This window comes from Sphaeramia orbicularis, chromosome 12, assembly GCF_902148855.1.
Source record: "Sphaeramia orbicularis chromosome 12, fSphaOr1.1, whole genome shotgun sequence".
NCBI classification, from domain to species: Eukaryota; Metazoa; Chordata; class Actinopteri; order Kurtiformes; family Apogonidae; genus Sphaeramia; species Sphaeramia orbicularis.
This window is the reverse complement of record NC_043968.1, coordinates 38,070,793-38,084,991: the sequence shown is the minus strand read 5'-3', so window position 1 is coordinate 38,084,991 and position 14,199 is coordinate 38,070,793. Positions and strand designations below refer to the sequence as shown.

The window sequence follows — 14,199 nt, the reverse complement described above, 5'->3', positions numbered from 1 at the left end:
GACATATGATCCGCTTAATAAATACATTATGATGAAGTCCTTCTTCTGACAGAATAGCATATAATTGCAGATATTTTCAAAAAGTTTCTCTCTTTAATTCATAACAGACACAGAAGTTGCTTTTAACTGAGCTGAACTGAACTGAACTGAACTAAACTGAACTGACTTGAACCTGGTGCTGAATGTATTGTTTCATGATTAATCGCTATACAGCAAGGATAACTTGCAGGCTCATGTAAACACTAGAACCTGGTTGAAAACTCATCTTAGCAAAAGAGAAGCAGTTTAAATCAAAGAGTAGTAGCATCTTTGTTCTATCATTTCAAGGCGTGAGTTATTAATTGCTTTATCTTCAGCCATGTGATTTTCTTTGTGTCTGCTGTATGCTTTTCCTTTTCTGCAAAATGGATTTTCTGAATGTACTATATGTTCGCATAGCTCAATATTCCCTACATTATTTATGATGACTTGCATGAGCAGCAGTATTTCTGCTGAGATGACTTCAGGGGATTTGGTACACAATTTGGTGCTATAAAGTAGTCTTGTCCCCGTGACCCAGTCTCCTTTTTCATCTGCCGACAGCAGTAGAGATGAAGGGATCCCCGGAATAGAAAATGCAGGTCATATCTGTTTATTTGGGATTAGACTGTTTCTGAAGTATATATGCCACTGCACTCATCCAATTGCCTTGGAGGTCACAAAAAGATGTGGCTGAAGTGACACAGAAATATGAGGTTATAAAACATGCCTGTAACTTCTGCGTTTGAGAGAGTCTCATGTCGCTTGTCATTTTTTAATCAGATATTTATGTCAGCATCCCCTCTTCCCTTTATCACTGCCTGCACTGCATTTTTTACTCTCCAAGGGGCCAGGCTGGCTTCTTTCTCACCTCTGATGTTTGTTACACAAACAGCACCTAGGATCAAATATTCTTACTTTTTTTTTCTATCTGGAGAAGCCAAGTGTTAGTGAGAGATAACATGCAGAGGGAGTGGGAGGTGGGGAAAGAGAGCGCTGCAGACTTGTTTATACGTCTTGATCTGACAGAATGAATAATTCAGCAAAGGACTCCCTGGCACCCTAGGATTATATTAAAAGAATAGTTTGGAGAGCGGGGGAAAAGTTAGAGGAGATGGAGTCGGGTCAGTGACTAAGATTGGAGACCTTGATTACTGGGAAAACTGTGAATTATTCAGATGTGTTTTTCCCAAAAAGAAACATGCAAGTGAAAAATGGCAAGCAAGGAAAGTTGTGAATAGGGTTTTGATTGATTTGATTGGAAGACACTTCAGTTTCTCTACTTGGCACAGGAGATTGGGATTCCTGTTTTCTGGTTACCATCACAGATTCTCAGGTCTATTTTCAGAATATAAATTTTGTGGGATGCTTCTATTTTTTTGGCCTTGCTGTCCCCAGGCATTTGCAGCACTGAAAATATACTGTTGTAAGCCCAAACTGTTATGTTGTTTAACTTTGCTGCAGTTTCTTCATTCCACTTGATCCTTGACATGATGAAAAAATCATGTATTTATCCATTTTCATAGAACAGATGGAGAGGGCCTTGTTGTTTAAAGATATAATTATCATCGAAAATAGAATGGATGAAGTGGGCTTCATCAGTCAAAGAGATGAACTGTAATTAGTAAAGTGATTTTATAGCTGATGATTGACCTACATTATTATTGTTATTAGTGTTACTGATGACTCTTCTTTCTCTCCATGATCAACTGCAACTACACGACATCTTTGTTGATTTGATATAAGAAGAGAAAATGGAAGTGCTGTTTGCAGGGGAAGAGACATGTGAACATCACCTTGCTTTAAAACAGGGGTGTCAAACTCATTTTGGTTCAGGGGCCATATTTAGTCCAACTTGATCTCAAGCGGGCCAGACTGGTAAAATAATGACTTAATAACCTATAAATAATGATAAATCCAAGTTTTTCTTTTTGTTTTAGTTCAAAAAAACCCCAGTTAAATCATGAAAATATTTACATTTTACAAAAAGATGTGAACAACCTGAAAAAACAGAAAGTTCATTTGAAAAATTTGTGCAATTTTAACAATATTATGCCTCGACTTATTATTTATACATGTACATGACACACAATGTTACTTAAACATTTGGTAACAGGCAGAATATTGTTAAAATTTTGGAGTTTGGAACTAAAATTTGAACAATTTCGACAATATTACATCTTATACTAACACAACTACAGATCACAGTGGATCTATAAATGCACAAAACATTTAGTAACAGACAGAATATTGTTAAAGTTGCACATTTCGGGTTGTTCATCTTGGTTTTTATTTATGTATTTATTTGCGTTTTATTGTGAAAGAATAATTTTGTATATGTAAATATTTTCAAAGTGTAATGTTATTTTTTTCCCTTCATTTTTTTTCCACATAATTTTTCACACAGAAAATTTGTAGTTGTTATTATTTATGGGTTATTGTGTTGTTATTTTTACATGAGATCACATTGGTCTCTATGTGGAACCTGAACCAAAATGATTTTGACAACCTGGACTGTTCAGGTTCATTTTTGCACTTTCATCCCGCGGGCTGGAATGGAACCTTTGGCGGGCCAGATTTGGCCCCTGGGTCGCATGTTTGACACCTGTGCTTTAAAAATATTAAAACGTTGATTTCATTTGGAGAAGCCCCAAACTACATGTTTCAGATGTTAGAATGAATAGATGTATTAGTGCAATAATTCATCTACATACAGCCTGATTTTCAATTTCTCACAAAACAGTGCTTTCAATGGAGCATTTTAGTCTATTTAATTCAAATGCATCAAAACTGCAGACTAAACCATCCGCTGACTTTCTAGAACATAAATCTAACTTTAGGAAGTCCATTTGTGACACACCCTAATACCAGCTGTATCCATCAATATTGGTCTGTGGTTAAATAGCAATGGAAAAAGCTGTTATAATAATCATTGAAAAGAAGCTGACCTCCCCAAAAGGCTGTGGGAAAAAGGGGCAGTGAGAGTCTGATAGGGGAATACTGGAATTCTTGGGTTGGACACAGTGGGAAGAGGACATGGTGGGAAGAATCTGGATGTGGAGAAGGCTGAACTCCCAACCCTCCATTCCACAGAGGGAAAAAAACTCCTACCTCAAGCGCTAAAACACAAGACTTATGAATCTGCTGCTCTGTGTCCGGTGTGAGGGTCTTTTGTTTTATGTGCTGGCATCAAACACAGACAAACTGAATGATTTCCTCCATGTTGTAATTACTGTTTGTTGAGAAACAGCGTATCCCCCTGCGCCGTGTCATTAGGATTAGCACTCGGCGGGGTGTTGCGTTCCATTCTCCTGCAGCAAAAACTCAATAACCCATCTGTCACAAGCCATTCTCCACAGCTAAACAAAGCCTGGCTGGAATAACAGCACCTAAATGGATTAATCCTCTGTAGCCAACATTATCTGGTGCACCTTGAATGGAGGAAAAACTGAAAAGAGGGGAAAAAAACAAAACAAACACAACCGCAATCAGAAGATGTAAAACAAAAGGAATATATGCATCCCAAAAAACCAAGGTCGCTCTTTGTATTTATATCTTTGAAGAAAAAAATGTGGCTCACAGCCTAATGAGTTCAATTAGAGTTCAAATTACAAACGTAAAGTTGGGCATAAAGCCAGGTGGAGAGCAATATGTAGAACAAAAGGACAAAATTTAGTGATTTACAATAGTGGCAATTTATTTCAGTGATGGTAAAATATTTTGCTGGAATTATGTACTCAAAGTCCTGTAATTTTAATGTTGAAAGAAGTGCTGCACCTCAACCGGGACAAAAAAAAAATAACTGTGAAAGAGTTTATATTTGTGATGCTATGCCAACAAATTAAGTGTGTTATTAACCTGTGACTTTGCCTCTGTTTAATCATTAAGACAAATGTTTGCTGAATTGCTTCTGCATATAAAATGAACCATTTCCGTGGTGAATATTTAAGTGAAAGTGCTGATTTGTGTGTCCACCTGCTCTTTTGCATTTGTACAGTTTGCGTTCCCTTGTTATCTGACATTAGCAAAAAGTGAGAAGCAGCAGAGGGAAATCCCCACAAGAAGAGCCATAAATCCTTGCTTTCCTCAGTGACCTTTTGTGTTTCCTCTTTTGTCTCCAGGTGTGTTGAGCCTGCCAGAGAGTTTAAACCTGCACCGGGACCAGCAGCGCTCAGGGAGGGGCAGCGAGGGTCACGGCTACACCCAGGCTGAACTCCGCACGCTGGAACAGTCACTGCTTGCAACCAGGGTGGGCAGTATCGCTGAGCTGAGTGAGTGTCCTCTTCATATTCAGTAAAGTCCAATAGGTAACACATGCAAAGACATTTAATTTTATAAACTGCTTATTTATTCGCGACATTTGACATGATCATAACTTTCCATAATCTGGAAAAAGCACCTTCGCTGACTTTCTTTGTAGCCCACATCCATGATAACATTCAGGGGACTTTTTATTTGTGTAGGATATATTTTCTGTAAAAATCCTTTAGCTCACTTCCATTTCTTCAGTGCCACTCCTCTGCTCTTCTACAGCAGCAACACAGTGCAACAGTCACTACCATCCATTAACATGAACAAATCCACACTGACTCCAAATTCAAACCTCACATAAACACTCAAGCTTGTGCCAATGTTAGATATTAAAGAAGTAACATGTAACATTTCAAAAGGCCTACATTAGATATTTTGTTGGTGTGTATACTTACATTTATATCAAATATTTACAACAATTCAACTTAGTCAGAGAACTCTTTCATTTTGTTCAATGCATCAGTCTGCTTCATTGGTCACTGTTCAATAGCATCACATCCCCTTAAAGGAAAGACAGGAAACTCTTTAGCTCACACTTCTTGCAGCTATAAATATAAATAAAATAAAATAGCATAAATATACTGTATGTCAGTAATGATACACAAGTAGCAGCAGAAATTGCATACTATGCATGTAATACATGTGCAGTTGGAGGGGAAAATGTAGATACATTGTCTTCCAATGCTTGTGCTTGTTGGACGGGACTAAGTATACAAAGTGTCTAAGTTCAGTATACAGGACTAAAGGACACACCATGATAAAAATGCAACAGTAAGTGTTATACACATTAAAACATCTCTGCTCAAGGATTTATTTCCATTGCTTTTTGCCAAATAGCCCCATTAGTGTGAGGGAATGCACACTCCCTGTCCCTGTGGGCTGTCATGGTGGTCTGAGGCCAACACACTCCTATTGTACTGTCCTTTCACTGTGCACTTCATTCATCTCTCGCTGCCTCACCCAGTGACAAACTGCAGCCAGGAACCGTTCTATTACAGCTGTTCCAACACCTGCTTCGTTCAGCCTAGGGACCTTTAAATCCAAGGTCGTCGCCTCACAGGCTTTTAACCTCAACTTGAAAGGAAGGGCTCCACCTCTAACTCTGACACCCCTCCTCCATACCTAACCTCCGCCCTCATCCTGTCCACAGCCACACATTAGATCATCTTGTCCCCTTCAGACATTTGCACTACGTGGGCCTGTGTGCTGGTGTCTGCACTCATTTGTCTTAGGTAACACAATACAAACCTGCAATGCATTTAGTTCAGTCCAGCTCATGTATTATTGAAGTACAGAAGGCTAAATATATTTATGTCTATTGTAAAATGTGTGACATCTAGAGGTTTAAGTCCACATTACTGACAGGTTCTTGTTTCTGTGGTACTTATGGTAAGTTCAAACTACTGCTTTACTGTTCATAAAACATCACCTCTAAGTGTTTTATTTAGCAAACAGCTTCCTTTTTCTCATGTTAGTAATCATGTTGGTTATAAAGTGTTTCTAACAACATTTCATACATCTTATTACAAAGATAACATGGTTATTTTTTCCGTTAGTTAAACTCAAGATAATGAGATGACCTCCACTTTTATGCCTCCGGTCTTCTCTGACACTCATAAGTTTAGTTTCTCCAGGCACTCGGCCATCTTCTCCTGCAACAGTAGCTGTTGCTGAGCAACAGTTACCACCAACATGCATGAAGTAATACTGTTCAATAGTCACTAACTAGGTGAGGAAATATATATGTTATTAATAGTGGGTAGTTTCAGCTTCAGTTCACAGTAACACAAATTACAATATTATCACTTGTTCAACAACCAGATTGTGATTGCTAAAATATATTATTTTATCATTTATATATTTATTATTGTTATTGACTATCTTAGTTAACAGTGTGTATGCCAAAGAGATATAAGGGAAAGAGACATTTTAAACCTTTCAATCATGTCTTATTCTTATTGAGAGAGGTTTCATTGGATGTATGGAGAGAAGATATGAGCAGAATACCATAAACATAGATAGCCAAGAAACAGGATATAAATTTAGAAACATGCAATATGTAGGAGCTTTTACTTTGATGACACATCAATTATTCTAAGTGTACACAGCAGAAAATGCCAAGTTGTATGTGCATTAAGGATGAAAGCAAATTAATGAGTGTACTTTCCTGCAATTAATGATAGAAATACAAATATGCATTTAAAAGCATTCTCCTGTGTTTATGCAAGCTGTTTATGCTTAACATATCGGTCCAAAACATTAAAGACATTCACTTCACGCACATGGATCAGAAGGCAAAAGCAGCAGCACCAGCTGCTGTTTGATTTCTGTTAAATATATCCTGTGTTTAATTCCCTGTGCTTCGTTGCCTCAGCTGGGCCTCCTCACCTCCAGGGTCGCCCAGTCCAGCGCTGTCAGAGCTCGACATGTGGGTTATTTTACAGTCCTTGCCAAATGCTTGAAGGCATTTAGGGAATTTCAGTGCATTCTGTGACATATCTTTCTATCTGACATTACATATGAACAGATTGATCTGCACGAGTCACTGAATAACATGAGTGTGAATTAGTTTAACAAGTGTGGAATGATTGCATTACGGGGCTTACTTTTAGCATGTTATACCATCTGCCATTGCAAGAAAGACAAAGTTTTTTGTAAGCCATTACAGACACATTTTTGCACTATACAGAGGCTAGTCATAAGTTATTCATCAAACAAGTGCAACATCCTGCAAGAACAGTTTTCCTGTCATCCAAAGTGCATCTTGCATATAATTAGCTTTTCTGCTTTATATGCATGCATTTAAAGACCATGGAAAATACAACGACTTAACACATGGCACAGTTAGTAAAACTGTCTGGAGTTCAAATGCAAAAATGCTCCTCTTGACCTGTTGTTTGCAAAGTGTAGGTTCACTGTGCATACTTGCTTTTCAGCAAGAATCAGATATAGAGTATGTTACAGATGGAGTCACAGAAACAGAATAAAAGATAATGATTAATGTCAGACTTGTATAAGCTGCTGCAGAGAGGTAAGGCCTTCTGATTATTGTGAGACATCTTATGAGTAGAGGCTAGGAATGGTTAGTTGTTCTCAGAGAGCACTGCACTAACAGTAAGAACAGACTTTGATGTTACTAAAGCATCAATCATTCACTATTATGGGCTCAATATAAGCCAGACTGAAGTGTTACTGTGTACAATGGCAGCATCAATGGCTTTGCAGATAAATAAGTCAGAGGGAGTCTATCTGGCAGATGCAGTTTGTCAAAAAGCAGGACTCTCCATGAAATGTGTCTGCCTCTTAGCTTAGGTGGATTACGGCGAGGCGAAGCGAGGGATACCAATATATTATTATTATTATTATTATTATTATTATTATTATTATTATTATTATTATTATTATTATTATTATTATTATATAAAAACATATTGTTGAATTGCAATGTCATATGTTCCACTGTGTACAATTAAGGGGCTCTAACTATAGAAATGGAAGATAATATTTGTAATTGTGTGTTCACTGGTGTAATCACCAGAAAATGCACATTTTTGTGTTTTATTAGAATTAATCATTTATATATACAGAGGAATGTGGTCTTTGAAGAAGTAGAAATTTTTTTTTTTAACAAATAATCAAATATTTAAAATGAATTAAAACTGAATTTCCTTTCTGTTTCTATTTTTTTTTTCATATTTCTGTGGTTGTTTATACACTGGATAACTGAGACTTTCTTTTATTGAATATACTTTCCTCCATTTGTGCAAATATAGCATCTAAGGAATTCAGCAAATCAAGGATAATAAAAGCTGTCTGTCATCTCAGTGGTGGCCTGGTTGATTTACAGTGATTATGTTAATGTTCATAATTAGAAAATATTATACTAATGATGAGGCTAATGTAAAAATTAGCCTCATGCTACTCTGTCACCAAGGAACCTGGAACAAATTGATACTGTGTTGATAGAAGCGAATCACAGGAAGCAGGTGTTTGATGGTCAGACACTGTGTCCACATATAGAACAATGAATATGTGTTTGGCATCAACACACTTAAATTGTTTAAATTGAAATCAATTTGAAGCAATTAGCTCACTATCTGAACAATAAACAGATCACTTGAAAGGAAAGCGACTGCACAGAGCCGTTTGTCGGGGCAATTTCACACCCGACTTATTCTGTAATGAATGGATAATAGAAGAGGCTGTTAAAGAGCAACATTCATCACTATATCCATAATTTCACTCTTTGAGGTGGAAAAATAAGTCCTTTAATTCTGAGGTCACCATTATCCCCTGCTCATCTTTTGCACTCATATATCTTGTCTTTGTCCCAGCTAGCAGAGCAGATTGCCAACGGCAGGTTTGGGCATCGGATGTTTCTGGTGTTTGCGCTCTTCCTCATTTGTCCTGACATTCACTCATGAATGATAACCTTCTTTCTTTCTCTGTTTTTCTTCAGTATGGCAGGTTGTGTGTGGTGTATAGACTCCATAGGCCCTAAACTGACATATTGTGACCAGGTGTGGCAGAGAAAGGCCATTTATCTGTCAACGCAGGGGTTGCCCTCTAGGTCACGGAGCAAATAAATGTGTAATGTAATACAGTGCAGGCTTCTAACAATGGGGCCCTCCATTCCTGATGATGGGTGTACTGCTACCACAGAGGATGGCGAATATTCAAAGTATGAACACTGAAAGATCCACACACCAAAACATCACTTTAAGTCATTTGTACCAATTCATTTTAGAATTAAATACATTCAGCTACCTTGGGTTTTATTGCAATATGTTGATGCTTATCACAGACTGTATGCTTTGAATATTAAGGCAGCACTCACTTATTTCCCAAAGCTGACAATAGCCAGCTTGAAAAATGAGTCATTGTGTATTCTACTGTGCATAGGAAGAGAAGAAAGTGCTTATTCTTCAGGGCTGAGTGGGTTTCAGAAATAGAGGAATCCCTCTGCCCTGCAAAGCTGCTGGAGCAGTGTGCTGGTTTGAAAGGGTACAGAAAATTGCAGAGCAATGGGATGTTATTTTTATTTTTTCCTAGTAGTGATTGCTTGGTGAATATCTGAGATTGGCCTAGGCCCTAACTGTGTGCCTGCAGATTTTATTTGTTTGTGTTTTGAGATGTGCATATACAACATCCTTGCCCATGATAAATTGCAGCCTTTCTGTTATTCTTTAACAACCTATATTTCAGTAAAAAATATTAGAAGAGAGGACATATTATGTTTTTCGTTATTTTCTGTCAAGTATAAAATAATGTTATGATCTTAAATATCCATTTAAAAGTCCAAAACAATCCTGTATTTAAAATCTCAGGATTCAACCTGCTCTGAGTTCTTAACTTTCAGGATTTTTTTTTTTTTTTTTTTACTTTTGTGAAAGTCAATGTCAGCTCACAAGCGCATAACATATGGACACACCCACCCAAATCTTATACATCTTTTATTACATTAATCTCACATACAGTATACCTTATAACAAAGGAATGTATACTCATGGCTTGTGATCAGAAGGCTAGTTATGAGGGGGGGCTGAAAAGTTCATAGCCTGACTAAGAAGGAGTTATTCCACAACAATGAAACTTGGCATACATTAAATTCAACCTCTCCTGATACTAACTGCATGGTTTTCTTCCAGATAAACCCACATTGGATAAATAATTTAGGACTTTGAAAAGTAGTACTACAGACATTTCATGAAAATGCTTGCTTTTCACCCCTCCCTCGTTCTCCCTACCCCTCTTGAATTCAGCTTCCCAGTTTTGCACAGTTGATGAAGCTGGAGCATCATCCCCTATAGCAACCATGTCAGCATGAATGTCCTTGGGGGCTAACCCCTTTTTCTGCAGACATTTGATAAGACCACGGTGCCATGGATGGTTCACAAAATGTCTGTGGTACTACTTTTCAGAGTAGTACCCCCCCCCCCCCCCCCCCCCCCCCCCGTAAAAGGCAAAATCTGTTGTTATGTCACAAGCAGGTTAACAGAAAAAATTTTAATAAAGCCAGATGTCCTTGTGTAATCTTTGTGTTGAGATGGTTTGTGTCATCCACTGTCATGGCCTGTTTCTGATTCAAACATGAACAAATAGTTTGAAGAGTTTCCATCGCCAACAGAAACAAGAAAAAGAAGCAGACTACTCTTGCCTCAGTTTGTTTATGGAGCAGGTGTAGGTACCACGTCGGCTTCCTGTTCAGTTTGATGTCCAGCGTTTACAGATGCCATCACACATTATGATCGGCTGTTCGTTAGTAAGTGTGTGGTGGGCGGGACAGGGAACATGCTCTTCCTGTCTATTGGCCAGTCTTGGAGTGACAACTGTAATGAGCTACAGACTATATGTCTGTCCTCATGCACCACCATAACATTTCCTGTCAAATACTAAAAGTCTGTTTGAGATCTTAATTATTTACATTATTAGGACACTAAACAGATGTAACTTTATCATTAAGGAAGCAAAAGTAATGTGTTATGTTGTATAAATGAGAGATGGAGGTGGGATTTAATAAGGTTTCTCCTTCCCACTCCTTTTCAAGCAATACATATTGCATTTGTGTTGTTATTACTAGTGTACAAGGCTGTTGCTATATTGTCTTGATCACCTTTATTTATTAATGTATTTTCACTGCCAGTAGCTCCTTGTACACATAAAAAGTTAAAAATAAATTAAGGAAATAAATGAATGAATCAAAAATTATAATTAACTTCATATTTGCTTACCTGAGCTTTTATAACAAACATTAGCCATTGTTTGCATTAGTTTATGATAAATAAGTAATTTCATAATTCTATTATTAGTACCAAATTCCCCAGTCTGGCACAGTAAGGACACCCGTGGAGCTGTGGGGTCCTAACCTGCAACTGGAAACACATGGTGAAACATATGTTCAGTACCTCTTTCAGACCAGAGTCATGGTATGTTTACATGGAAAAATTAAGTGCTGCTACTTGTTTTGTGGATAAATCTTCATAAATGACACAGTTCAATACAGTGGCTTTAATATTCAGTGCATGATATATGTAATATGTGTTGTATTTTGAATATCACAGTAATGTTAATTAATGCCAGCGGGCAAACTTTATGATATCGTTAATCTGGCCATATGGCTGCATACCTTTGTTAGTTCACATTACTTAGAAGTTTGTACATTTATTTTATTATGGTCTTAGCCACACCACATATTGATGTTAAATATCTGTAGTTGGCCTGAGGATTATGTGATAATTAATCATAATGACCATAATGTCCATTTCACATCCTAATGTGCATTATCATCTTTGGCTACACATTTAATTATATTTGGTTAGTGTGCTTGTGTTGCATAAACCATATTCTAAACTGATCTCAAATGACTGATTGAACAGAATACTTTGAGTCTACCATTATTGTTTCTCATTAGAGCACCCAGGGTGAAATAGGCATACATTAGACTACACCTGTGTACGGCAATTCATTTCTTACAGGCATAAAACTGTAATGAAATAGTAGTTAAATAAAACAGCCACTGAAAGTAACTTACCCAAAATGAATGTCACTGTAGTTAATGTAAAAATCACACTGAAGGGTACATATGATTTCAGCTGATGCCGTGTATTTGTTTTCAGCCACTGCTAATGTACAAAGAAGCATCCATTCAGTTGAAGTCATTAGTTCATCACAACTGTTTAATCTACCAGCCCCAACATTTTCCAACCTACGGCTAACTGTAAAGTGGGACGTGACCTATAAATCAACTTGGCAGAGCGAGCAGATAGTAAATGTATGCTGTCAGTCGGATAGGTCTGTATGAACTGGGTAAAGAGAGGAGAATCCAGTTTTGGGGCTGAAGTTCAAAGACCTGATTTAGAACGAGGCAGAACAGGTCAAGTTTTGTGAACTGTCAATCATGCAAAGCTATTTTAGAGTCACATAATAAAAAATATGGACCTGGAAATGTGTGTAAAATGTTTTTTTTTAGTATCATTCCTGCCATTGTCTCTTCTCCATTATCGTACATTCACATAGTAAATGAGGGATAATGGGTTATCTTCACGCACACAGATTGAGAAGATTCACAGGGAGGTGTTACATTTCATCTTGAGACTATCCACTCTATTCTCATTTTTCATCATATTAGAGTTAAAATACTTTTCCTACTTGGCCATGCATCATCTTTCACACTCCACCTATTTTTCCTAATCTCATACAGTCTGACCCACTTCTCACAGATGGTGATAGAAAAGAGACTAAATGAGGTATGAATCATGAGTTACTTTTTCTTTATATGATAAAAACTTATGGAAACCTTCAGCCTACCAGTAAACAGGCTACCACAGCTTGGGATAAAGTTGAATTTCTACCTTTGAACTAATAAGTGCACTGTACTCATTTTTGGCCACTTCAGCTACTCTTGACAAATATCACCTTGATGTCTTTTTCGCAGTCTCTAATGGACACACCAGAGCAGAACAGTACATTGATGTGCTCGGAAAAGGTTCCTGCTGTCATTTCTGTCATCATCACATCACTTTCATTCGCTTCTCTGCCCTCCTCAGTCTCTGCAGTGCCATTCACTTCCTCATGTCTGTCCATCTTGTGGTTTGAAAAAAATTGACTGGGCTTTAAAGGTGAGACTTGCTTGGTGCATTCAGTCAGTGAAACAGTACGCAGCCATTTTCCTTATCTGTCCTCCAACACCTTTATGAGGATAGCAAGGCCATGCTGACACAAACAACCTCCCTCACAATCCCCCAAACACACAACACACACAACTCTTGGTCTAACACAAAAGACACATGACTGAGAATCTTGTAGGCTTTTGCTGCATGCTGCAGTAATTACGTGAGGCTGGATTCATTATAGTATAATGGTTTAATGTCCCTCGGTACCTGCCACAGGATCTCAGTTGCTCATCGAAGCTTGGTGCTGCAGAGATTAGAGAAGCGATTAAAGAGCTGCTTGAAGAATAACTCAAGTGGTTTGCAGACGGAAGATGTAAGACCACATTGTCTCCACTAAATCATTTAGACATTGCAAAACTATTCCAGTTTCTATTGTTATGTTTTGGTACCATGTAACAACCAGTGAAATAACATTGTTCTGGTCATTTGGTGAAAAGACAAAGACATAAAGGATAAAGATGACTTGATCGTAGTTAAAATATGTTCAGACATGTTACAAAAATCAATACAAATTGCTTTTAACAAACATGAACAACATAAAAATATTTCAGCATTAAATGACTGGGTCCATATCTTATATTTTGCCTACTTTTCTGCTTACACTTTAGTACACGTTTTCAATGATTTGATGATCCATTTCATTTGGTATCCTATCCCCTCTACTAACACTAACATTTAGTAAATAATTTTTACCGATCACATAAATGATTCCCACCACATAGATTCCAATCAACAATACTGATGAAAACAAAAAACACTGATGATCCTACACAATGTCACTGACTACTACATCTTTTACTGTTGTCCCCAGTGGCAGAAAATACATACAGTGTGAATATTATTAAAGATAAAGGAATTTAGAGAAAGTGACAACATGCATCATTGTACACACTTAATTTCCAATCACTTTTCTTCCACTGTTCAATGTTTTTTTGCACACCTTGGGACACAAAGTATCGTCTGAATGGTTGAGCAGCAGCAGGCTCATCTCCAACAATGGATCCTATCAACCACATCCCAACACAGCCCTCTGTTTTCTCCCTACATGTCAAAATGCTTTGTGCTTTTTATTATTTGCCGTGCAACTCTTTTCAAAACCATTACAAGCTTTTCTCTTGTCCTCTATAATCCATTGAGCAAAATTTTCAAAGGCAGATGTACATTTCCAAATCACAAAAGAGTACAAGGACAAGCAATG

General features: G+C 37.5%; 1 protein-coding gene across 3 annotated transcripts in view; it reads left to right on the top strand.

The window, feature by feature from the left end:
- The window catches only part of btbd11a (BTB (POZ) domain containing 11a), a 194,226-nt gene that overhangs the window by 138,737 nt on the left and 41,290 nt on the right, over positions 1-14,199 (top strand). For all 3 annotated transcript variants that reach the window (XM_030150173.1, XM_030150172.1, XM_030150174.1), the window contains exon 2: positions 4,140-4,289. In XM_030150173.1, coding sequence (XP_030006033.1) covers positions 4,140-4,289 — 150 coding nt within the window. The remainder of the gene's footprint in view (positions 1-4,139; positions 4,290-14,199) is intronic.